Source organism: Botryllus schlosseri, chromosome 2 (genome assembly GCF_051294905.1).
Source record: "Botryllus schlosseri isolate E-star chromosome 2, Bs_hap1, whole genome shotgun sequence".
NCBI classification, from domain to species: domain Eukaryota; kingdom Metazoa; phylum Chordata; class Ascidiacea; order Stolidobranchia; family Styelidae; genus Botryllus; species Botryllus schlosseri.
Genome location: NC_137237.1, coordinates 26,556,225 through 26,584,034, shown reverse-complemented (window position 1 = coordinate 26,584,034; position 27,810 = coordinate 26,556,225). Strand labels below are relative to the sequence as shown.

Genomic DNA, 27,810 nt, shown 5'->3' with positions numbered 1-27,810 from the left:
AAATTGCTCAGGCTATCTTCCTGGTTGGAAAATTCAACTACTTCTACTTGACAAACTGAAAATAGCGAAAAGTAAGTAAGTAGATCACAAAATTTTACGACGTAGAAGTGGAAGTAGCGAAAATCAGATCTACTTGAGTAAGTACCAGAAGTAGAGGGAAACTACTTGAGTACTTCGAAAAAGTAGAAGTACTTCGTTACTGACCACCTCTGGTAAATGCTATATGAGAACTGTACAGTGCGAAACGAGCCATGCAAGCTTGCTGTACGTACATACATTTGCTAACAGCATGCTCCCAAGAGGGAACTATGATTTTATACTAACTGCACTTGATTCAATCTCCAAATTTTCACGAATTCAGTAATTCTAATTCTAATCTAATTTTTAACAAAATATACCATTGTTCTAATTTAAATTTAATTAGCAAATAAGCGTGAAGCTATAATTCTAATTATACTCTAATTTTGATGCAACGTTGTAGCTGAAATTCTAATTTAATTCGAAAAACTAAAAACTTCTATTTGCCTGAGTCTGCGATTTACAAGCTTACAACCCATACGACATATTCTCAAAACATGCTATAAAAGATGAATACAATTGAGGAGGTCCCGTGTTTGTCCTGGCTTGGGGCGTTCATCCAAGCTTCGGTCAGTCACTTCTTATCTTTTACCCGGGGCTTTCCGGATTTTGATCATCGCGGATCACACAGAAGTACAGAACATCATAAAACACCAGAGTCCTCAAATCAATCAGCTCTGCGTACCATAAATGGAAGCCGGCTTATGTAAGACAAGTGCCGTTGAATGTACTGTACGTCGCTGCCCAAAATGTTGAGGGTGGATTGCGAAATAGTGTATGGTAATTTTGTGATAGATGAACCGAGACAATTTTTAGGGCCGTGTCAGTAGGTATTGGGCAAACCCGCCCTAATATATCAACAGTTTCGGTACCGAGAATATGGAAAGCTTACGTCGATCATGCTCCTAAATAACATTTATCTGCAGTTGCAGCACCTATTCATGAGCATATAGGAAATTAGAAAATGCAGGCCCAATTTGAAAAGTGTAATTTTATTTTTTTCTCCGCGCCCAAACGCGTCGTCATGGATTCATTCGAGCATAATGATGACAGATGATGTCACAGCGACCAAGTTAATATATTGGCATTGGGTGCTAAAGGCGCTTTTAGTTTCACCAGCCAATACCTTTTCTGTCAACATGCTTGCTACGCATATGGACTTGCGCGGCGTTTTGTGCATTATACGCAATTTGGCGCCAAGCACTGTTGCCTCGCGCGCTGTCAAGTGCTTTCGTTGTCATGCCTTGTTGATGCTATCATCTCATTCAATCTATTCAACCGACCTCTTACCCAGCAGATGATAATGCCGGCTTGAAGTTATTAACACCGCCCGTCGTCACTACATTTCAGAGTGAAGAGAAAAGAGTCATTCGACGCTCTAGCGAGGTCCGTATCCAAATCTATATCGGCGCCCGACTTTAGCAAGCTGGAGCGAGATCAGAAAGCTGACGACACGCCCGAGTGAGTAGATTTCTTTACCTAATTTCAGACCTGTGGGTTTTTCATATATCGAATCATGAGACGTCAACATGTTGCTGGTATATATTGGATATAATGTGGCACGAAGTTCTTGGTATTTCACTATGGAATTTCATGTTTACGTTCATTATGATTGACAGCGTCCAATGCACGTGCACAGTGCACTCTGCAAATTGTGATTCGAATTGATTCCGGTCACTGCGAAGTTATTCGATGTAATCGCATTCGAATCTATTTCAATCGCGCTGGATGTGATCGAATAATATAAATATCAGATGGATGTTTTCCGTATGATACCCGATTAAACAGAGATCCGATCTTTAGGATGAGCAATATGAATCGCTAATGCGAAATCGTATCAAATTATTTTGGTATTACGCGATTCGAATCGGGCATTTCCAAACGAATCTAAGACATATAAATATAGTATGAGAAAGAGTCGATTATGTGTATGTGTTTGTGTACGTACAGTACACTGTACTCCGGGGACGGGCAACATACGGCCCGCGACCGGATTTTGTCAGGCCCGCGGACAGTTTCCCGTCTTACGTGATAATATGGCCCGCGGCTCCAGTCTGCCGAGATTCCCACTACTTGCTTAAACGTCAAATTTTGGTGACTTTATGTGATTATATACGTGTGTGCGCAGCGTGCTAGAGTGAAGCTTACGCGTAAGTTTGTCGGAGCGAGATTACTTGCATTATCGGCATTTACCATGTACTCAATCCTAATGACTATCTTGGTAAATTTGTGGCACCTTGAAATCTTGATTAAGGATTGCACAGTGTGTTAATTGATCAGAGAGAAGCAGACATGGCGGCGCCTGTATGACAATGCTAAAATACATTCATTAAATACGATTTATTCCTTATATATGTGAATAAATGGGGGAATAATTATCGAGTCAGCAAACCGGCCCGCCAAGTAGGCCTACTTAATTTTCCTATATTCGGCCCGCCGACTGGAGAAGTTACCCGCCCCTGCTGTACTCGCTCATAGGTATAAACCCAAGCATTTTTATGTGCAACCAGTATTTCGATTTGGGCGGGGATGTTGTAATCCGGTTCGAAGCGGTCGCGGTTCGATTTCGAAGATCATAGATATTTCGCTAAACATAGAGTAATCGTGAATTGTAATCGTAATTGATTTCGAGTTTACGACGATTACAGCAGCAATATTGATTTTATGGGATTATTATCTCATTTGAATGTCCCAGTTGATACATTTGGCGACATTTAAAACGTCAATATGTACTTCAACATTGTGGCATTATGTGGTCCGAGTCGTGGCTAGGTATCGTGTACTTGTACATTAATATAGGTTATCACTTCACTGAAGTGTAGGGTTGGAATTAGCAATATGACGTCACGTGACGTCATGAGGCTCACGTTCGCGTTCACACAGAACCTTTCAAAAAGGTTCGCGTTCACACGAACCTGAACCTTTCAGAGGTTCACACCATCCCTATTATTTACCACATATGGATTCTGTAATGCGTTTTATATGCCTGTGTGGGTGATCGGCAGCGTTTTCGCGTTTATTCCGGCAGGAGCTCGTTTGTTGTGACAGATGGCCCACGATCAGAAAATCATCAAGGATTAGGTAGTTTTGTAGCACGTCCTGCTACGAAACCGAAGTTCTCCCTTGCTTCCTAGTTCCGGAAAACTGTACCGTATGTCGTGACTCGTGTTGTTTTCTGTAGATCTTGTAGGAAAAGAAACACGGCCAACATACTTTTCACTCAATTCATTCGGCATGTCGCACATTACGAACCCATTTTCTTCTAAACTCACATTTAAATGGTTAATATTCGTTGCAAATTCGTTGCAAGGTGAGGTAGACGCACCAATCGGAATTATTACCCAGGCGATTGTTTATAAGCTATCGCTACAGTACACGACCCTCGACAGCCATCTAGCGTCGATGGTGAGTGGGTAAGTGATGGAATTGTCGACTGGCCTTGTCGACGGTGAAGGGCCTAAGCACGAATTTAGTTGTCAATCGTCACCCATAGCACACTACGACCAGTTTTATTTACAACATGAGCAAGGTGGAGCATAGATAAGCTTCGAAGGCGCATAGAATGTCAGTTACGAAATGCTGCAACTGCAAATTTGAGTCTCCCTACCGTAGGGCACGCTCCATCGGTAGCAATTCAATTTTATTTCTGAGCCGTGAGCGCGCACTATATGCACTATATATTCGCATCACTTCATCGCATTACACTGTTTATAGGGAGGGTATAATTGACTTGTATCAGTTATCATCTGTTACCCTATGGCAGAGGTGGGCAGACCGGCTTCATGCTCGAGCCTCATATCAAAAATAAGTTATATATGAGCAACAATACAAAAATTCAAAATGAAGAAGTTACTGTTTCGCAATGAAATGTCGTCGCAGTGGAATCAAAGTGACTAATGTCCAGTTTTCAATTTTTGATGGTCCATTTTTAAAACGTGAAATAAAATCAGTTTTTGAAAATCGTTCAAATTTTTTCGGCCATCTCTTGGCCATGGTTATGTCTGTTTCAATAATTCAAGATCAGTACCAATATTTGACTGATAGAAGATGAAAATTTTACATAAAGTCGATTTTCTAAAAATATGTAAAATGGACACAAGTGACTTTGATTCCACTGCGACGATGTAGGCTTATCGAATGAAGTTGACTATTATGTGGTGATTCGGTGCTCCCATTCCTGTACGACAAGGTGTTTGAAATCAGGCTAATTTGACGTCGAAGCAGTGTGGAGCAGTTCCGTCAAGGATGCTTTCAGCTTGGTAACCTTATTACTCCGTAAATCTACCTTCGTTGGGTAACTCGTGGCAAAGTTTGTTCACCCCTGCCCTATTGTACATCGACTTGATTTAACAATGCGAATAAATCGGCGTTATTAAGCTGTTTTGGGTAGGAATAATGTTATGAAAATAAGACAATACCTCCTGAGATAAGTCTTATTTTCGAAATCCAGCTGTGGCCCGTTCAAAACCTACTTGATCCCCACTTTTGGGGCACCGTCCTCACTTAGCTGTCTACAGTTCTATATACGATATAGGGGAATATTCTGCGGAATTAGCGCTCCGTTTTTGTTATAGTATTTTCATATAGAAATTACCCCGAATATTTATTTTCATATAGAAATTACCCCGAATATTTTCGGCTGATACTCCCCAGGAGGGGTAATCGTCAGCAACTAGTAGAGAATTGGAAAGAACATTGTATATCAACAACCGGATCACAGAATATGACATTGACCACATGACCAGCATGAAATTTCATATAAGAGAGCGTTCAATTTATTATTTTTAGATTGTACGCGAACTCCTTTTGTTGACACACCCTTAGTCCGAGGTGCGCCCTGCGTTCAATTTGGAGATATTTTTGAACATCTAAATATATCCACGCCTGACCCATCTTGTTGAATATAACCTTTCGTACAAAGTCGATATGAGTTGCCGAGATCGTGACGTAATCTGGTAGACACTTGTCTCATGTTTCACGTGTATCGCAGAACGGTAGCTGACAGTATCATCTACAAACTATGATATGTTATGTTGTGCCAACTCCTTTTAGTCAGGTCAGTCTGTTTTTGCCTTATAAATATCAGGGATATCTAGATATCCCTGATAAAATATATGCGACTTGTCCTTCATAGGTCAGCTGGTGTCACATTCGCTCTACCCCGTCTACATATTTTTCTATGGTGTTGTAAGCCTAAGTTATTATTTTATGATTTGTCATTTGTTCACGTGTAAAACTAGAAAGCAAATCAGTATGTCTAGGCATTTATGCAAATCCAACTTACAACTTGGCATCTCTGAAGTCATAAAGATTGTTCCAGTATTTACCAAGTGACAATTACTTATCGTGACAATTACGTGGCTCAATATTGTATCTTTAATATTTTACGACCTTGTTTTACTTTTATTCATGCGGACAAAGTATTTTGAAGGACGTAATTGCTGAACTATTCGCAGTCTTGTTCTTTGAACCTTGCTCGTACTTACTCAGAGTTTACAATTCGATAGCGTCAAGAGAGTCATCATTGCGCCAACAGAATTACGGAAACGTAGCTCCAAGCTGAAACTGTAGTCATATCTTTATATATCCTCTCGGGAATTCGACTTAACGTATGCGTTGCTGCGATACAATTCCAGTTTTACCGATTCCACTTGTTAAAGCTTAACTTCGATTAAATTCTCGTTTTCGAGCATGTACTTAATAACTTTAACTGTTGATGGCGGGGTAGTCTGGCATACAACGCGGGCGGCATAAATTCGAGTTGATACGGCAATTGTTGAGTAATTCATGACAGTTCTTTGTGTGCGGGGCGCATCTGTTGTTGTGACCACTCTATCAATGAAGCTACTGACAATGAGAGACTGGTGATGTCATATTCAAAAGCGTGATGTTGTCTCGAGACCTCTGGTCAGTCGTCATGGTTTAGTGACGACAAGCCTGTCGTGTGTTGTAGTACGAGTTTCAGCAATTCTAGCGTAATTTGCGCTTGCGCCTATTTCTCACGACTCATTTACTTTATTTGATGCGATATCCTTATCCATTTTTGATGAGAGGTAAGCATATTTGCGATGAGATGTTAGCGATAGCCAGCTGCGGTAGGGAAAATGTAATTGCATAGAGTTGAACGCGATTTTATTCTAGACGCTGTCGCCTATCCAGTAGCCTGACGAAAGTTTTCAGTAGTGCGTGTGTACTGTGTAGCTATTATTGACTTGGGATTGTAGTGTTTGGCATAGTGAATGAACGAGTCCTCGCTACTAGATCCTTTCGTGAACAAAGTATGTTAAATGATACGTAAATGTAAATGTAAGCGCAAGTCAGAAAATAGGTGTTCCAACATCGTTGTAATACACGGAAGATACGAATGATGCTGTTGTGAACTTTCCAGTGCTGTCTGACATTTAGAATGATGCCTGTACAGTACAAATAAGCGTGGGCAAATTATTTCGGTATGAGTTAATGCAATCGTTTGTATCTTTGTGGGTTTTATGTATTGAAACGGCCTACACGTTCCCATTACTTAGTGTTTGCCCGTGGTACGAGCTGTATGTTAAATGGTGCGATGTGTACATATAGAAATAGGTCATGCGTATGTATCACAAATCGTCGCTGATATGTGGTCTACATTTACCATTACATCTAGAACAGTTATCGTAAGATAGGACAACTCTGGATACAGTATTCCGAACTGTTAGGTTATTCCATTCACTGCCATGGCTATGCGTTCACCATCGATAGCTAGAAGCTCTCGTACTGTCAATGCAAGTACCAGGTAAGAATTTAGAGTTTATGAGTCCCATTTTTAGTGTTGCTATTATATTATTTGAATAGGTCATTGGCGGTCCTAAACCCGAATATTGCTGTATAGCATTTTAGGCCTTGCGAATTATACCTGTCGACGAGTTGGTATGTAATAATGCGAATATAAGTTAATTCCGTCTGCAAACGTCGAATGCATCAAGCGAATTTCTCCTTGATGTCATGTGCGATAATCTTGTTGTGGTACGACCCGACGTGTAGTAAACACAAATCGCTACCATTGACCTCTTAATCGTTATTTGCAAGCTTTATGACGACACTTGCGGTATGACTAATATGTATCTTTTCTCCAGACAAGATGAGCGACCACTTATTATGTCTATTACAATTAAATTTTCGTGATAGCGTCACACTTGGTTAGGCGGAAATATGTACTTTGACAGATGAAGTATCTCTTGATAAAATATCCAGCCACCTCCACCAGAGCGTTTATACGTACCATGTTGACGGATCGAAATTTGTGAATCATTCTGTAGTTTAGTGTCATCCTCTGTCGGCCATGACGTAGTCCAAACTGTTTTACTCAAGTGATCAATCATTCATGTGTAGTATTGATGAGATTATTTGAATTTTGCAGTCGCTTATTAGTCTTATTAGTAGTTCATTGACACGCAGTAACTCGGTAACAACCATGTAACCGATATCCTAATGATAATCCTTCGTGATATTGCGCGTGGGTATTGCTAAGCACACACTACTCAGCTAATGTACACAATCGTTCTTAGCAAATCGGCTCGCAGAGCCACTTGAAAACAGTCTTGCTTTTATTTCCGCGTCAATTTCCTCGTGATAGCGGGCCGTGCATGAGCTTGCGTTGCCTTTAATGCCTTTGAACACTGTATACCAGCGATTCCTTAAACAGTGTATACCAGCGATTCCTGACCTATCCAATGTCTTAATTTCTGATAGGAACGCATGAAGGTTACATAAACTACTTGCGTAAGTTCTCGTTTCACGTAAATTGAGATTTGGTTATATTGTAGTGTGGCGTATTTTCGGCAAACACGCAGAAATTACGGGTGGTAGTATTGCGACAACCAAGACTCGCAATGGGGTTCAGAATTGTCTAGTTTGCCTTACCTACTCATCCCATAGCACGGTAACTGTTCATTGCAGCAGTATACACTACAATTCGTCCAGTAGCTATTTTGCGTTTAGTATTTACCGTGACCGATTCTTTGTTTATTTATTATAGTTGTGCTCACCGTAAATACTATTTTATTCAAATCCAAATTTTTCGACGGCAGTAACACCGCTTCCACTGGTTGGAATTGCACCAAATTTGGTGAGGATCGTTTCTATAGACAGCCTAACACTTTTATGGGGTGAAGAAAAATTTTCAAATTTTTGATTATTTATTTTTATATAATAAATAGAAACTTTCTTCTCCTGTAGCAAAGCGGTTTCTGGCTGGAATTGAACCAAATTTTGTGTGTAGGCTTAAATTAGGTAACCTAACAATTTTATCAGGTAGCCAGTACGATTTGAGACAAAAAGTCATTTTTGAAGAGCCCTAATGTACAATCGTACAAGTCAGTCACATCTATCGATCATTGGACTTTGCTGTAGCTGGCCTACATTGAGTATTTTGCTTTGCATATAGTCTGTCATTCGACAGCGATACAGCCGCATACCGATCAAGGAAGTTTCATCGCAATTCAGTAAATAGATGGATGCAAATCTTCTTTACACAATTGTGCTTATGAAGCGATTTGCATATCTGAAAACTAGTTTGCTATTCATGTCGGGTGTTTTCTAAAGCACGGATGTTTCAGTTCTGTTTTATAGCTCCGTTTATATGTTCGCTTAGCTGTTTTATACTGGAAACAATTGAAATGCCCGTCACCACACAAATTTGACTGACCCCTGCAATTGAATAAGCTGTTAACTCCAAAGGGGACGAATTGTCATCACATTGTCTAACACAGGGGTCACCAACCTTTTTGCAACCAAGGGCTCCTTTTGGGTACTGATTATACAGCAACAGTCAACTCAAATTTTAAAATAAATCATGTCACACTTTAGACTGCACATCATGCTATCTGTTTCTATATCAGTCAGTGGCAGGCCTGAGATTGCATGCAATCAACTGGTGCGCTGTAATGTGGTATGTAACTTGACACTTCAACTCTGAGTGAGTGTTCCCGATGTGCATTAGTGAGTTCTGTTCTGTATTTGTTTTTGATTAAGTTCATGTCCGCAAAGGCTGATTCACAACGATAAGTTGAACCAAACACGCTTGCAACCGCCATAGCTGCTGCGCAATGCGCATACACTACTGTACTTTTCCAATTCAACAAGGCACCAAAAGTTTGCTGCAGCCTTGTGGGCTTTGAGGTGGAGGTCATTTTGCAGCGTTACAATTTCAATTTTAAACTATTCAGCATCCAGACATCCATCCAGGCATCCAGATTTCAATATACCTGACAGCAGCATCGATTACGGAAAGTTAGAAATATGGTATGACCTACTAAACTGCGTTGAGTGTAAGAGAAATAAGCTGTGTCAAAAGATGCAATGCGTAATGGACATACACATTGAAAATCTGCTAGTACTTCACCGCTATCTGCTACCGAATAGTAATGCTGTTTACTACTTTGGCATTGTCCTGGACGTCGAGCTACGATAACGGAACCCCCCGCCATTTCAAGAAGACCATGGATGGCATTCCGTCATGTCACCTGCATGGGCAGTGCGCCGTATCTTACGTCTTCGATATCTTGTGATTATATTACATGTTGGTATATTACTAATTGTAATTGAGGAAATTTGATATCATCATGCTAAGTGTTAACTATGTGTTGACATTTGTAAGCTACATGTGATTGAAACAAGAATAGCTAAATCAATCATTCTATAGATTTAAAAGCTCGCTGGTAATAATGTGACGAATATTGGTAAATGCTGCTATTCGATCTATTTTTAAAACAGTCTCGCGGGCTATTCATCTGTCCCTCGCGGGCTACCTGGTGCCCGTGGGCACCACGTTGGTGACCCCTGGTCTAACACATTTAATTATGAACAGAAATATCTAGTCACATTTTCTGACACGTTCAAACGTGAGCGGAATTATGTTATTATCATCAGCGATTCGATGGGTGTTAGCATTTTCACTATTTATATGCTGCAATTTTATTACATATTATGTAATCCAGTCGCGTTTGCCTTAGTAAATCAGATCCTCAATTCTTGATATGGGCCCCTTGAAAATAAATTCATCACAATAGCTATCTGAGAGCACGAGAATTTGAAAAAATCGCTGCTGTAGGCTAAAGCTCAGGAACGAAACATTCATAGTAATCTCACACTGACCACGGCACACCACTCAGATGAGGCATACAAATTGATATTGAATGTCAGCCTTGAATAACGGATATTATTAACTCTTCAATACCGAGTGGGCTATCTTTCTAGATCATTTGCTTTATCAATAATATAGCTTCTGAACGACCTGGAGTGTAAACCCACTTGTAATTTAAATCGTAGATCGTTTACGCTTCAGCTGTAAGCTGTAACCTCTTCCTCACCTCACCTACGCCACGTTCGCAGTCCGAAACGACTGTATTTATTACCGCACGCACTCTACACCTTGGGATTCCGCAGAGATTTTATACTGTATTTAGTCGCAAATTTCGAGCAAAAACAGCGGAGAATACTCTGCCTTTCGAGCAAAAACAGCAGAGAATACTCTGGCTAGCTCTACTCTCAATGTGCAATGTAGATTCTGTAATGCCAATATTGACCCTTGGAAGCATTCTTTTCGTGATGAAATGGCAATGCTTTTTTAAGAATTTGTACCAATCAATTAGTCGAATAGCGAGAATTTTTTCCAGATCAATATGTAAACGGTTATCAGTTGCAGTTGGATCAATTTATGCTATGACTGTGGTCGTTATTGTTACATCATTGTTTATGAATTAACGGTTCGTCTGTAATATATCGCACGGTATAATGGGTCTCTTTTCCGTTAAAACGATTGCGTAAATAACCTTGTGTTTGTTATTTGCCACTCTTTCAAGCGCATCTTTGTTAGGTGTACGATTGTGCGGAGAGATATTGAGATGATATCAGCCTCTTCGTAACGCTATTTTGATATAACGTGTCCGATACTGATATCGCGATGAAATTTCACGAAGTCAATAGTCATGTTGTTCCATCGCATAACTAAATAACGATGCCACTGATTCGGGACTTCTAAGTCGGTCTTAGTTGGTGTTGATATTCCTGTAATTAACTGGGAAAAAGGGTGGCGAAATCATAGTCAAGCTACTTTGATGTTATCTTTCCAACCCTTCTCATTTCGATTTTCGATTTCGCTTCATACATCATGACGTCACACGTTCACACCACTGTCTGCAACTTGAATATTGTCTTACTCTATCTCAGTGGTTCCCAAACTTCGTTAGATTGTGGCACAGCAGAAAAATTATTTAACTCATGCTGTCGGGAAAAGATGAAGTACGTATACAAATAAGAGGACGTTGCATTGTAGACAAGCCTATCCGTATTTTGTCATCAGTTCCAAGCATAGTCTTCCGATTGCAACTTTCAATTTCAGTTAAAAAAAGAATAGTGATACTCGCATAGCCATGAGTATACAAATTTTAACACAATTTTGATTGTATGTCTTATTCCAGCGATCAGGTAATAGGATTTGGAAGCAGATAGCGAAAACTCATCCAATTTCATTTGTAGGGTCTTTCTTGTTTAAATGAGCAGCTGAAAGATCTTCAGCTGAAAGATTGTTTGATTATTACGATGGCATATTTGGTTTCATTGTTACATGGGCTAATACTTATCAGATGTTGAAGGAATTGAAACGCCTTCGAGTCGCATGTGCTAGTCTCGCGGCCTTTTTCAAATTATTTATACAATTCTCCTCCAACAAGTTCAAAAAGAGTCGCGGCATACGTGAAAATCTGTGGCGGCAGACTCTGTGCAGCGGCACACAGCTTGGCAATCACTGCTCTAAAAGGTGTAACCCATTAGACGGAAGATTGTTATTGGCAAAAGTACCCCAGTAGGTGATCGTTTCAGTGGCCGATTTTCAAAATTACTGATCTGTTTCGCTTCGGCGGTGATACGAGTAAATCAGAATCGCATGGAATCACTTTCATGCGGTAGTTGATATCTGATGCAGAAATTGAAAAGCAATTTTTAATATATTATCGAAAATCCCTATTCGCTTCGAAAGTTGTGTTTCGAATCGTCCGAATCTGTATGGAATCGCTTCTCAAAGGCTATAAACCTGTTGTGATCCGATATAGGACGCTATAACTGGATGGTGTACAAACGATATTCGAAAGTCCCCATGTTGTTTGAACGGCCTGATTCGAATTGGATTATAACTCTAACTGATTTCGAATAACTACATTTACTTTATTGCCGCAGATTATGGTGTTTCAGCTTGCTAATCATATTCCGTTATCGCCAATTCAGTATTAGTTACAATTTTCTGGCCTACATTCATCCTGGAATGGACCACATACCACGCTTTTACCGGGTATCGGATAACGACCGCGGTTTTAATCGGAGACATGCGAAATGCTTGCAGTTTAAGATAAGCACAGTCTTACATGTAGTTTTGCAACGCGTTTCTTCAAATGCACAGCGATACAGACACACTATAGTTGAAATCACGAGTGAGTAAGTTGGGATGGTGTTAACGGGTTGCTTAAATTAGCTGGATTGTGTTTAACGGCGCTTTGCCAATCTCTTTTAGGCCTGAAGCTTATTTGCTTTCGGCATCTTTATTCGCTGAACAATCTCTGATGCGTTGAGATGAGATACGCAGACAGGCGTTGACATTGCGCGTTGACGGTCGGTATAAAAATATGCGATCGTGGCGATAACGGAGTATTCATAGATATTTTGGTGTTCGCAGACGCGGTGCGTAGTTAAGATTCTTTTTATTTATTGAATGGAGTTGTAAGTTAGTAGTATGTAGCCTCGAGCAAGCTAGCTAGTTACCTGTCGGGTACCACCGTTGAAATTGATTTTGACGACCCCTCCTGTTCCCGCTCAATTAAGATGCCTAGGCTACCTAACGTACGCAACTGAACAAGTGAACATTGTGAACAACCGATATCTGCAACAATGCTCAATTGCTCATGCGCAATCGTATCGTAATGCACGGTAGAGAACTGTAGCATTGTCAGCAACACACCAAATGTAGCAACGGGCTTATTGCGGTGTAGCCGATATCCCTTGTTTGTCGAGATAATTGGACGAATCTCATATTTTTTGTGGTCCTGTGGATGGCCTTATGCGGAATGTGCATAGTGCATTATCGTACGTACAGTAAAGTATGGAGGGATTTGATGCAGTAGTAAGTTAAGTGGTGCATTACTATTAATATTGGTAGTCTGTTCACGAGCAATTGTTTATATGCGATTGTACAGTGTAAACACACCTGTGCGCATACCTCACCGAACTAATTATGCTTGAATAGGCTATTTCTAATCAGAATCGGATCTATTTTGAAACTGGCCTCCTCGTCGATCAGGGGTCTCGAACACGCGGACCGGGACCCGTGAGAACATTCTGTGCGGCCCCCGTGGAAAGCAAGTTCAGCAACAAATTTTATTCAAATATGTAAAAATGCTATTATGTTCGTGCTAGGCATGAATTGCTACAATAGTAAATTACGGTTACACAATGACGTGACTTGTCAGTCTGCAAGGTCCCGTCACAAAAGGCCTACCTGGAAAGGCATTGAATACCCCTCGGCTCGCGGCGTCATCAAAAGCTAGAGAATTGGTCGGTGACCACATTTAAGTTTGATACCCTGGCGTAGATTATCTTAAATCACCATTTAGTTCTACGCTACGGTACCGTACCTTGCATAGCGGTTACACAGCAATACAGTCACACTGCATTTAGAAGGAAGAAGCGTAACGAACTGTGCGTATGCAATGATTGAAGGACGCCAAATCGCTTATCGAGGTGGAATTCACTATTTGAACTCCGACCATTGACTACAACTAATGCGTCTATCCTCGATCATTGACGACAACTAGTGCGTCTACTCTAACTAGATGTCATAAAATGAATTGTAGTTCACGAATGTTGAAATGGCCGCAATTTCAATTTGTATTGATGGAAACCGGCTTTCAACGACGGAATCCGGATCGAATTTACCTTCATTGTCTAACCGGGTCATGACCCGGGCTTTGAACTATGGACGAATTAAATTTTAATACCAATTCCCAGAAATTTCGAGTCCTTACCCCTTAGATGTGGATAAATCGGCGCCATATTAATCGACATATTTCACATATTCAAGTCCTAAACATATCTCCGAACTCCACACTTCAAAATTCAAGTTATGTAATTTTTAAGAAGGATATTAACAATATACCAACATACTTAACCAGGCAATCGCCTGCTTTAGACGCGTTCAACCACATTAGCATTAACCCGAAGACTACCAGCTAAGACGCTAACACTCTGCCAAGTTACTTTCTCTCTTCAAGTTGAACTGCAATATGTTTTGGAGATTGACAGTTTTGTGTGCATTTGTTGACTGGCGATTCTGGTGAAACATGGCGAAACCCTGTCAATATGTCAGTATGAGTTGCGTTGTTGTGGAATAAGCGCTTAGTACTTATTTGTTTGTTACTTCGGCTGGATTACGTCTGGCGGTAGAGATGCATGTCTCAATATGTCGAGAATTTAATAAAATCCCATTATCGGATTTGCTGCGTAGATGCCCTTGTGCTCTGTATCAAAATATGTTGTGATGTTTTCCGGATTGCATTTGCGGTACAGTGATGTCTTCACTTTTTGAAGGTTAACGTAATTACCTAGCGGGCTATTATATAGCGACAATTTGCAGGTCAAGTTACAGTGCAAGATCTGCACGTGTCGTATCGTGGTACGTTATACATGATAGCGAGCAATTGGAGGGTAGCGAGCAAATTTCCACAATCCGAGCTTTTATTAATATCATTGAGGCAATTCGAAATAGTAATGGCACGCTTCTCATTATTCTTATTACCTTTGTTACCATAGCAGAAATGTTATCGATTAGTGTAACCGCGTTATTAACGGTATTGATTTTATACCTGACGTAGTGTTGTTTATGTGTCGGTGTTAATTGATGTCAGTGTGTACACATACACAAACCGATAAAAATACCCATTAGTTCTATATTTGTAACATTTACTAGACGCCTTCACGGGTTGTTGTTATACATGGCAACTTTGCGTAGCGTTTCGAAACTGGATATAGTAGTAACGCTTTACTGGTAAATTTAAAAAAAGCGTTCATAATATCGTGCGTTACTTAACCTTTCGGGTACTGCTGGTATATCTGCTACAGCTCGACACTGTGTACTGTGTAGCTTGCTTGTTTCGTTGAGATATAAAATGGTTTTGAACTTCGGGTACCGTGGCTGGCTAAATGTTATACGCTGTGGCGTCATTGTCCCAGTAATTGGTATAACTGACAGCAAATAATATTTTGACAAGTTTGTCATTCTTATGTCGTTGTATCATTTGTTCGACTAGCTGCCTTCTAAAATATGGGCTAACGGCATGAAAACTCGTGAATCTTTACTATGAAGTTGGTTGCAATTTCGATAGAAATGACGTTTGTACTTGTAGCGACATTGAAATTGGTATAAAATTGCTATGTGTCTGCGTCTGATAAAGCGTATGTCGATAAAAGTTTGAATGGGATTAGCTACGTTTTCCAATTTGTGCGTGTACTGTTCGTACGTTTTTCGATCGTGTTGTGGGTTCAAGTCTGGATTACGAAACAAAAGAGGACCCAACTTGTCCAATGAATGATGCCTACTCGGAATTATTTATTATGTTCCGTGTAGGTAGACAGTTCCGCAAATGCTATGGCAGGCTGTAGTCGGTAGCCAGCGCGCCGTGACCGATTTAACGCAAGATATGCTTATCAAATGTTAGGCCCGCCGACTCCGGCGCACTGCACATCAGTAGTAAGATAGTGTCATATGCATTGTAACCGAGAGAATGTTTTGCGACTTTTAAGTCGTAAATCTCGACGTATCTATGAGAAAATAGTTCACGGCCTTCCCTGTAGTATGATGACGACAGTTTCATGTTGTTGCGTGGATATTGTGCATTGGAGTTCATTGACGCAAAATAAATTGTAGGAAACTTCATAATTCTTGTGTACGCCGTTTCCAAAGCGGACACGTTTTATGCGGTATTAATGCCTGCATGACGTAGGAAGCGGGAATGCATATATCTTATGTGTGTTTGATCATTCGATCTTTAACGTTTTGAAGTTATTTTAACAAATTTGTAGCTTGTAGTTGCTAGGTGTAATCATGACTGATATAATGATACCTTCTCCGTATATACTCAGGCGTCGAAGGACAGCCATGATGCCAGTGTCGAACAGCGCGTCAACGTGGAGGATGATACGAAATTCGAGGTATGTAGTTTTCATGTTAGAATTGGTTCATTTGTCGTTGGTTCGAATAGGAGGGACCCTGCCGTTTCGGGCGGATTCTATTTCACGTTAGAGCTCCCAACCTTGGAAATTGTAAATCCCGTTTGGAAATGGGGTTGATGCTGTTGGTCATAGCAATTAGATAAGGAAGTCACAATATTCGGGCTCGTGTTGTGCTCAAGGTACTGGAAATTGTATATTCCGTTTTAGGAATTGGTTTATTTACCAGGGATTTTCAATCCGAGATGAGATAAGCTGGTCGGGCTCGGACCTAGTCTGATTTTAACCCGAGCTCATTTTCAAATAGAAAATGTTTGTTTCTATGTTCACTGGAGTTCGAATGTGACGAACAACCCGCAGGTTCGGTTTCGAACCCTGCTTAGTACGGGCTCAAGTTCATATTGTATGTTTATAGTTCTCGAACTTGTATCCAATGCAGCATTTTCAGTTATAATGCGGGCTAAGGTTTTCGAATTTGAGCCAAATTATTCGACAACTTACTCAGACCTTCTCTGATTCGACTCTGCAATCCAACTGATTAATACGTGGATTCGCACTATTTGCGGCTGCGAAATATCTTTCGTAATCCCTACGCGTGTCCGCTAACTCGATTGCTTGGCAATGCTGAGATAATGAGAGATGTGGCGATATCGACATAAGTTATCTGGCTTTGGGCTGAAATATCACCCATACGCACAACAGTTTTTTCTTGCGCAAAGGTGCTTGGTGAATCCCGACCCCATCTACGGCGTGTATATGAATAAGAACGGGGAAATGTACACCACGTCGGAGACGAGTAAGGGCGGACATGTGCAATGCCACGATCGTAACGGCAATTTCCTGTGGAATTTTTATTTGAGACCGTACAAAAACGGGAAGATCACGTTCCAGCCTTTTCAGGTATGCAGCTATCTGACTGTGCACTATGCGATACAGAAGACACGATAAGGCGATCTAGTGCACAGATAGGAATACGTCGATGTTGTAACAAAGCGACCATAAGTACAATCTAACATTTGGACGCATTTTATTACTCTTTTTATTCGCTTTTCTCGTTTTCGTCCTCCACCGGATCTTTCTTCGGCCATGTGAAAAAAAAAACGTGAGAAAAGCGACTCGTGTTTGCGGGAGCCCCGATAAGCCTTCGAAACTTGAAAACCTCTCGCGCCGAAGGCTGTTGATTAACCATCTGCGTCAACTACCCCTGTAACTAATTTCCTTCAACAGCTCAGATGTGGTCGGCTGCTAAATAGGCATACCAGTAATATGGTTTAGTACTGACCATGACCACGGGCGTAGATAACGCACGAGAAGCGTCACAGTTAACCCTTTGGTAATTGTGATGTCATTTACTTTTTCTGTTTTCACTACGAATCCAGGACGTAAATAGAATTGATAAACAGCTTTTGTCCATTCTCGCCCCAAAAGCACGAATTTTCCATTCGACTTGCGTTATGGTTACTGGCTTGGCCCGCTTGGGGTTTCGTTACCTCTTCGTTCCTACTTTTTCACTGTCTTGGAGGCTACATAATTGTCAATGTCAATGTAAATAACATCTTGATTGCTATATGTATGCACTGAAAATCATTTCAACTGCTTCTCATGATAATAACACTAATAGTAATAGAACTTCAAAACCTTGCGAGTAATTTTTGTCTTCACGACTTCCGTGTAATAAATTAATCGCGGTCGCCCGGTAAATGGTGACCGCGTAACCATAAACAACTAAACAGTTGGCAAGTGCAGATTCCCTTTTGAATATCGTTTTTTTTTAATTGCGAAAGCAGAGGACTTTTAGGTCGATCCATTTCACTTCCAGGCACACTCGCAAGGCAAATAAATTGCGTCGGCCTGCAGCACCATTATCTGGCGCGATCAAGTAATCTGGTTGATCTATCATCTGAAAGGCTGGTTTTCTCCTCTTTTCGCAAATTGTCAGTTTTCATTTCAAGTCCAAGTTTCAGTTCAAGTAATATCACAATTCATCTGGCGCAATAGCTCCGTGTCGAAAACGAGGAATGTAAGATTTTCGAAATCGCAGTCCAGCTGCAACATCGGCCATGCTCTTTATAGGTCATGAATAAAATTTAGTGGCGTCCCGAACCTAATTTTACGGCGGTAGTTGTACACTTGAATCTTATATCATACTGCACTGCTCGAATATTGCGGGTGCTTATCAATGTCTATAGATTCGCAAGTCGAAAGAAATTTGACACCCGTCAGTCATCGCAGGTTAATTTTTCCATAAACTGCATGCGAACGGGTACTTGATGGAGACGAATTACAGATCGCCGAGACTCCCGAGGGAAATATCGCCATCGCCTGCATCAACAGCGTGACGGTCTGGACAAAGGAGGGGAAGCTACTGAACGAACACGGGAAAAACATGTTCAAGTTTTGCAAGAACGTCGCAGTCCGATCCACAGGTACCCAATTTTCATCCGCAGAAAACACGATCTGGGTTGAAAGGTGATCCGCAGTATTCGGATCGCGTTCTCTGTTCGCAACTAACGAAGGGCATTATGACAAGTTTGAGTGCGAACGGATATATGCCGATAAGTCGGTCCGGAATCCGAATCGGTTTTGCTCGTTCGCAAGTCTAGTCTCTGTCCCAATTAGGACATAAACTCACTCTACGATGCTAGCCTATGCCTGACTCTAATGCTCATTTTTGGATTCTAATTATAAGAATCAACATTAAATGTTAAGAATTACCATTCAATGATATCATCAAACGCGAACATGTAGTACTAGTAGTTCTAGCTCTCGGATTTAGCTTTACGGTCTACCACTCGATTAAATAGGAATGTTCGTGTCAAATGTCGTGTATGACATCTTTTGACTCGCGAAATAGGTCAATTTTGTTGACCTTACAATGGCCCGCGTATTGCTTGTTTACTGCATGCCGAAAGCGTGTGGAAATTTCTGGAAATGTTCCATTCATCAATATAATTTCCAGTTAATGCGCGACCAATATAAGCTTCGTTAATAGATTTTCCGGGTTCGTCTTGACGACGTGGGTGGTCGCGGCCAATCGGTATGCAATCATTGTATCGACATAGATTTGGCGTTCTCGAATGTACATTCTACAGTACACGAGAAGATTACTACACAATGAACAGCAGTATCTGCATTGAACATCGCAAATCCAAAGGAACGAAAAGTCAAGATCACAAAACCCAAAATATCCATGGCTGCGAGAGCAACTTCCTGTATTATTCATCAATTTTTAAGTCGATGGCTCCAAAACTTTTTATAGTCGAGGTACAATTTCCGTTTTGAAAATATTCCGTAGACCACCTCGACATCTAGTAATCTAAGTAGATTATTGATAGAATGATAATATGGTCTCACTGGAAATACCCGGAAATCGTCCTTCAAATTTGAAAATCGACATTTCGTGACCAATCGGTTCGCCCCAATAGTTCCTTGGCATTATTATACCGGGGCGTACGATAAGTATCGTAGGCCCCGGTTATACGCATTGTATTGCGGCGCTCCGATTGGACGAAACAATGGCCATTTGCAAATTTGCGGGTGATTTTTGTCAATTCCAGTGCCTAATGTTTATATTCTGAATCGGTGCGACGGTAATCTTTCGTGTACGACCATTGTTATTAAATTTTGTGGTCAGGTCGCCGTATCCTTAGGCAATTTCGTTCATTCCAGAGATAGCCAATAGTTCGATTCAAAGGGAGGGCGTTGCAAGCGTTGCGTCGCATTACGTCTCGAGTTTACGCGAGGTCAAGCGCAATTGCGTTAGATAACCGCAACATTTATATGCCTTGATAAAATTTCGGGAGAGGGAGAAGTAATTGCTGATGACGCACATATTTTGATTTACCGACTTGAAAAAAAATATCCAATATGGTGTCCCTGGTATACATTACACCTTGATGTTTGGAATTTAATATTTGGTTTCGAGCTGACACGTGACCTCGGAATGATATTAGCGTGTTCGGGTGTGTCCTTGTATGTCACGGGCTTTTTTCTAGGAATAGTATTAAAGACGAAAAGCATGATTTGAATAATATTTTCCGTGGTCATTTCATTGAATGAGATTGCGTTAGTACTCAATAATATCCGGAAATTGGCGTTATTCGTAACGATTGTGTATGGAATCACAGTTCGAGCCTCTGCCGGAGAATAGCGTGGAAGTGAAATTGGTCCCTAAAGTTCGCATTCGGAAATTCGTAATCGTTAGAAGTCCCATGTCCAAATCCATATTAGCAAAATCCGTAGTTCTTAATATCGTTTTATTTCGGATACCGAGTCCCGTAATTCACTTCGTACCATTCTCAGCTCGATGTCTATATACCTAATGACTCAATTTCAAACATTGTTATAAATCCATTCCAGATTAACAAAACTCGCACATCCAAATCCGTCATTTTTCGTCTACAAAGTCAAGTTCACATCTGCCGGGTATACGGAAATAGAAAATCACCTTTTCAGATAGCGGGATCGAGTTTACTCAAACACATGTACGCGATCAGCTAGCCCGCACACGCGCACAACCCCCGTTAAGAACCGCGGGGTTTTTGAAGTAGGACATTTCAAGTTTTCAATCTATTCGTTACGTTTTTTTAGGGGAGATTATCGCAACAGATTCGGACAGCGACTGCGTCAAGATCATAGCGGCGAACGGCTCTCAGATTACCAAGTTAGATTATCCCATCGAATGCGCGGCCGGCGTGGCTGTGGACAGCCAAGACAATATTATCGTGACTGACTGGAGGCATACGATACGGGTATGTGTTTCTGAGATGTGGACTGATTGTTTCACTATAGGACACTATGGTTTCACCAATTGATCTTCGATTCATGAATTCTCTCCTAATTGAGTTCAATAGAAAAATAGAAGCGCCTCGTTACTGATGGCCTCTGGCCCAGTGGTTCTCAACCTTTTTTTCTTCTCGGACCCCTTTGTACTGTCACGGACCCCCTCGGAACCCCTCCCCAGTTTTGATTCAAATTTTGCTCGGTTATCATGCAGCCGTCATCTGTCTTGTGGAAATATTAATTCTCGGATAGCAAAAAATGACTTTTCTTGAAATTAACATCATCCTATTTATGTAGAAATTCGGATGACTTCCGATTTCAAAGCGATTTCCGTTGCTGCATTTCTTGAAATACGTGGTCGTCTCTTGAAAATTCGCGCAGTCGATTTGATATGAACCAATGACGAATATCCATTTCCTAAATATAGGTCAGGGCGATTGTAATAATGACGCGTAACGCTTCGCTTCAGACGACACCTTTGGGTATGATCGCAACAAAATTTAGGAATAGATTTTTATTGAACAGCTATCGTCCAGCGTAATCATTTCTACCCAGCAGCTCATCGTGAAGTTATTCTGGAATAGCGGTAATATGTATCACAGGAGAAAATGCATTCTGCAAACAAATGATTTGCAAAACCTTAACAAAACATCTGTTATCAGCAATATGATATGTCTCTATCAGTAAGCTGTCGACAATTTGGCAATTGAAATGAGTTTTCACAAGAGGATTTTTCATGTCATTCGGTTTATGTGAGTCCTGAAGTTTTAGCAGCTATGAAGCGAAATCGCCTCGTGATTTCCCTAATTAAAAAATACAAATTAGGTTATCAACCATTTTACAAATTTGTAGGTTTCTCGGACGCCCTGAAAATGCTTCGAGAACCACTGTTGTGGCTTCTAGGGGCGGGGCGAAAAAGATATACCGAACTGTAGAAGGGGCCGATGAGTTCACAAATTGCGGATCGTTCGATCATACAAAAGTTGAATATAAAGTCAAGCCAATTTTCGTTGTAAAGTCATTTCGTGTCTCCGGAAACTTGTTATGTCCCTTCAAAATTCGGCGTTAATGCGCCACGCGGGGCCGTGTTTCTGTCGATTGAATCTGATACGGACCTTAACCCTTTGCTAGACTCCTTTTGCGACGCATTAATGGCAAAGTACAATTTTCAAATAACAAGCAGATTGTCGTTCAATATTCCACACCGCGCCATTGTGTTTCAAGTTGGTTTTGGATCTGTAAGCAAGGAAGTCTGTGTGGGATTAGGACTTGCTAGCTGGGTCCCACCACCATCATTTGCTGTAACTGAGATAACCGAACAATAATGTCGCGTATAATGCCGTGACGGCTGTTAACAGTATACGAAATAACAACCTAACACCATTGTAGCGGTGGCTCATATCGATAGAGTTAGACCGCAGACAGCTGACAATCCGAAAGTGTTCGTTACGAAAATATTGACTTTCAGCGTGTCTGATTACAGATTGTGATACTATATAATGGCTTTAATATAAAAAAACGGCGCAGTCAATGCGGTAAAATGTTTTGGTAGAATGTTTTCGCGTGAAATCAAGCCATCAATTATTTCTAGTTGGATACGTCAATGCACTGAATCACAAAGCAAGGAGCTTTGAATTTGCGAATTGGAAAAATAATTCCGAATTTGACATATTATAGAAGCCCGTAAAAATGTGTAGCATACCAAGAGAGGTTTTGGGTCGAAAAATGCTAGTCAACTCAGATTTGGGTCGTGGCCTCAAGGATTCTAGACCAATACCGAGAAAACCATTACCGAGAATGCCGTTACTGAGAATTGACATTGCCAAAGATGGCCAGTGCCAAGGATTGTACTTACTGATACGGACGTTGTCGAGAAATTTGTATCTGAGAATCGACACCAAATTGACAACGCCGTGATGCACATACACACGACCTGTACATATGCATAACAAGACTGATGCTTGCATTGCTACATTACACTCTCGGAAATGTCCATTCTCTGTGATGTCCATTCTCGGTAATGGTTTCCTTGGTATTGGCCGGACACCCCTAAAAAGTTTTTTAGGACCCCTGTATTATGATATGAAGCTCTTTATAGATGTAATATAGATTTAAGACAGCAGTTCTCAAAACTTTTTGTGTTCGCTGACCCCCGTTAGGACCGTCACGTCAATTATCGTGCAACCGTTATCCGTCTTGGCTAGTGATAAACAGCAACAACTTGACTTTTCTTGGAAATAACATCATACTATTTGTGAACAAATTATTGAGACTTTTATTATTTCAAAGCGACTTCTGTACTAGCAATTCTTGAAATACGCGGTCGTGTCTAGAAAATCCGCGCCGTCGATTTGTATGAACAAACGCGGAAAATCCATTTCCACAAAGATAGGCGGTGGCGGTTGTAATAATAACGCGCAACTCTTCCGACGACACCGCAACGTATAAAGCACGAGAATTGAGAAACACATTTTAATGGGCATATCACAAACAGCCTAGCCATTTCTATCTAGCACAGTGGTTCCCAAACGGTGGGTAATTCCCCACTGGTGGGGAATTCAATGGTTTCTGGTGGGGAATAGACGCATTTGTTCAAAAGTATATACGGGACAGTCTACATATTCACGGAGACACATGCGCAATTACCATTGCCAGTTAACTGCTCTGGAATATATGAGTATCGAAAAGTATATTGCGTGTTGTTCAAAAAACCTCATTTTCAACTCTGGATGGCCAATGACGGCGTCACAAATGCATTCCAGCACGACTAGTTTGACGTGAAATACCGCTTTCGCGAAATTTTGAGCGTTACTGATATCGGTTCACTATACGTTTTATGTTGCAGTTATGGGCGATTGTCTTGCGTACTGATGTGGTTGTGTGTCTTGTGTAGTCAAACCAGCACATAGCTGCTAGATAGGAGGGTGTCGAAGCGACATGGAGTAGTCTATTGAATCAGACACCCACCTTGGGCTAGCCAGTGTAAAGAGGAGGCATGCACACTGAATGAAAAGTAAAGAAGATAGTATAAAAAAAACAAGTAGCAAGAGATGGGGTGGCATGTCGTGGAAGGCAAGATCGATAGGTCAGTCGTGGTCCGGTAATGTTGAGGATGGACTAATTAATATTCACTTAGTAGTAATTGCTTGTATTTCGACTTGAATGTGGACGTGCTCGTCGACTGTCGGATGGCCGGCGGGATACTGTTCCACACATCGGGTCCGGCATATTTGATGGAGCGATGATCTTTTGGGTCGATCATATGATATTTAGACGACGTGGACGCGCGTGTGTTGTGCTTGTGCGCTTTTGATTCTGAGGTAAAAAAGTCATTGAAGTATTCGGGGCAACGACCGCAGTGGAACTGATACATAAACTTGGCGATTTCTAGTTTCCGCATATCATCTATGTTTAGGACACCGAATCTCTGCAGCAGCGACTTGTTGGATTGACGGCCAGGCCCCTGTGGGGCCCTAGCAATGATACGGAGTAGCCTACCTTATGCTGTAGTTTTTGCAGTGGCTCGAGTGCAGTTTTACTGGCAGCCCCCAACAGTGGATGCCATATTGTAAATTCGATTGGATTAATGATTTGAAGAGTATCAGAAGAACCCAAGATGGCATGAAGCGTTTAAGGCTGTAGAACAAGCCGCACTTCGGTGATAATTTAGTGTCTAGGGACTGAATATGACTCTTCCCAGACATGTCAGGGTCCTGTAAAACCCCGAGATATTTTGCATTATCTGTGTTGGAAACGGGCTGACCACCGGTGTTAACGGTTAGGTTATTTTTTGAATCCACAGTCAGCAAATGCCATCCCGCAAAGAAAAACTATTTGCCAGTAAAGCAATACCAATTTGAAATCGTGTGTGACTTTTAGTTTTGGCGAACTCCATTCTTTTGACATAGCAGATATAGGAGGTCACGAAATAGCATAATGTAATGAAGTCAATATACCAACGAGTCCGCCCGAAGATGTTTAATTCTTATTTAGGGGTCCTATCTTTTCTAACACCCCTCACTCACTCTTCCGGTAAATCTGATTACGTGAGCAGAGAGCGGATAAAAAATTGATAACAAAATATATGCAATTCCCGATCATATTAACCGATTCAAACACGAATTATATAAATTTTGCGCGCTTCGCGCGATTTGTCGAAATAAGGCGACGCACTAAACAGTAGACCCAATGCAGCTGATAAGTAGCGGGGAAAAAGCGTACAGGCTCAGCAGGGCTGCGGGGGCCCAAGATCAACTCTTTTTTGGCGTGGCTGACGAAGTGCTGTTACGGTCCTGGTGGGGAATGAAGGCTCGGAATGAATCTGAGGTGGGGAATGAAGACAAAAAGGTTGGGAACCACTGATCTAGCAGCTCATGTTTAAGTCATTCTGGAATATCGATCCTGTATATATCACTGGTGAAATGGATTTTTACAGACGGATTTGTTCCAAAACTCCAACAAACGACTCTAAACAGCAATATGTACACATGAGTAGGCCATTGGAAATTTGGATATTAAAATGAGTTAACACAGTTGAATAGCTCATCTCGGACGGCCATTCTGTTCGCCAGTCCTGAAGTTTTGGCATATACGAAGCGAAACTGCCTTGTGATTTCTCTCTCTAAAAAAAACAAAAAACAAATACAAATTTGGTTAGCAACCCTTTTGCAAATTTAGGGGTTTCGCGCACCGCCGGTTGAGAACCACTGATTTAAGATTATAGGAAATAAGTAAAGAATTTGGATTTCGAACAGAACTACGTTCAAATGTCGGCGTCATTGTAGACCGGTCTTGAGTCTTGAATTTGAAAGTGAATAAGGTATGTATATACTACATCCTCCCGTCGTCTGGCGCGCTGTTATCGAAAGTCGTTGAACAAAAAGTTTTGTTTTATCTACACGCGGGCTCGTACGGCGTACAAAAGAAGAAACAGATACAGTATTGATGTTGTTGTTCATGTCTACGCCTTTGTTAACGTCGGGAATTATCGATGATGAAATCGTTGCTATTATTTGCAGATATGAGCGGATTTGATATAGCCTACTCGAATCGAAGTCCTGTACGGGGTTTCAAATTCTTGCCCGAATCCATATCATCGCTGTAGAATCATTGTAGCTGATCCATTTTTCAAATTTTGAGATCCATTTTCAAGTTTAGGGAAAATAAAGTTTTTGCAAAAGCTCCATCTTTATTCGCAGGTAGCTTGACCATGACCATGTTTATGTTTGTCACATTGTTTTATAGTTAACTATGGTCATGACAGAATTTTCAAGACTCCTGATTGGTGAAAATTTTTCGAAATCCGGGTTCTCGGTGCAGTTTTTCAAATAATGTCCTACCAAATCCGCGCTCAACTGCTCATCTCTGTTGTTATGTGTAAATGTTGCTCTCTGTGGCAGGTTTTCGACACCGATAACAAGTTGATCAGGACGTTTGGAGAGCGCGGCAACGGCGACGGGGAACTCGACATGGTCTACGGGGTCTGCACGGATTGCGATGATAACGTGGTGGTCGCGGATATGTGGAACGACAGGTGATATATTATCCTTCGGATTCCATTTGACTAGAACCTAGCCATACGCTGAAAGGCGGTAACTGATGCTCGTCGGACTCGTGAAAACTACTGGATTTTCAATGTGCGCAAATAGAGCTAGAGATACTTAGTTATTAACTTCTGCTTTAGTCTGTTTTTTTCAAATTCGGGTAGTTTTGGAGACTCGTAACTAGAACTAGAACTAACTAACGGCGTTAAAAAATCCGCAATTAACCGACTATAGCTGAATCAAAGAATAACGGATAATGCGGAAGACCGACTTGCAAATTGAGCTCAGAAATATTGGAGATAAAGAGTTCCAAATGGTAGGAGTTTCGAACCCCCAAAATCCAATCCACAATCGTTACAAGAACATCACACAACGGGACACTGGTACCGCGATTCACTCCAAACTACAACACTTGATTTCTAGATGTTTTACAACTCAACTATTCCTCAAAAGCGCAACTAGCGCAACTCCTCACTTTTACAATCCGCTCTAGCTCTAGTTCTATAGAACTACCCAAAAATCAGACCGTCAACTTACTAAATTGGTAGTGTGTACAGATGTGATGCTCTCAGCGTAGCAGGCGTAACCAGGATGCTAGTTTCCGAGCTGTGGTTGATTTTGTTTATAAGTAGTGTCAATGAGGTGAAATGGATATAAATGCGAATGCTTGCATCTCTTGGGTTCGCATTGAAATTCAAGATCAATCTCGTCCGAATCTGTATCTCGTAAACTGAATCCGAATCTAATGCCAGTCGTGCGCTTTTCTTTGCCAAAAGCAAATGCAGCGTAAATTTTTGCCTCGATCCGTCCCTCGTGCGCCACCTTGCGATTTCTTTACGTTGCGTCATCGTTGAAGTTCTCATACCCTCCATAGCGCAAGTGCGCAGCCCGAATTTCATCGGGTCCACGCAGATGGCCGTGCTACTTTACTTATTTTGGCACTGCTTCTGGGTTACAATCCCCTGGGACTTGAGTTCGCTCAAGCTCCAATAAATATTTCTTCTGCGTATTTCAGCGGCCCGTATATAGTAATAAGTTCTCCTTCCAAGTTTTGTGGGCCGTCTCGAGATCCCTCCGAAATTTCGAAAGTCGACAATTAAAATAAAAAAAATTTCATCACATCAAGCTCGACTCATTTAGGATAACCAGGCCCAAGATA

The 27,810-nt window shown here is 41.1% G+C and overlaps 1 protein-coding gene and 1 long non-coding RNA gene across 4 annotated transcripts in view; both read left to right on the top strand.

Moving 5' to 3' along the window:
- LOC145457475 (uncharacterized) overlaps window positions 1-27,810 on the top strand; it is an 86,165-nt gene that overhangs the window by 15,124 nt on the left and 43,231 nt on the right. The gene's annotated exons all lie outside the window — the stretch shown is intronic.
- The window catches only part of LOC145457247 (uncharacterized), a 36,034-nt gene that overhangs the window by 3,288 nt on the left and 4,936 nt on the right, over window positions 1-27,810 (top strand). Inside the window, exons 2-7 of one of the 3 annotated variants that reach the window (XM_080335436.1) lie at window positions 1,429-1,539; window positions 16,240-16,308; window positions 17,046-17,226; window positions 18,614-18,752; window positions 20,917-21,077; window positions 26,508-26,641. In XM_080335436.1, the coding sequence (XP_080191562.1) occupies window positions 1,429-1,539; window positions 16,240-16,308; window positions 17,046-17,226; window positions 18,614-18,752; window positions 20,917-21,077; window positions 26,508-26,641 (795 nt within the window). Of the gene's footprint in view, window positions 1-1,428; window positions 1,540-5,815; window positions 5,986-6,062; window positions 6,851-16,239; window positions 16,309-17,045; window positions 17,227-18,613; window positions 18,753-20,916; window positions 21,078-26,507; window positions 26,642-27,810 lie in introns of those variants that run through there. The other 2 variants (XM_080335449.1, XM_080335445.1) reach the window with 2 other exon arrangements.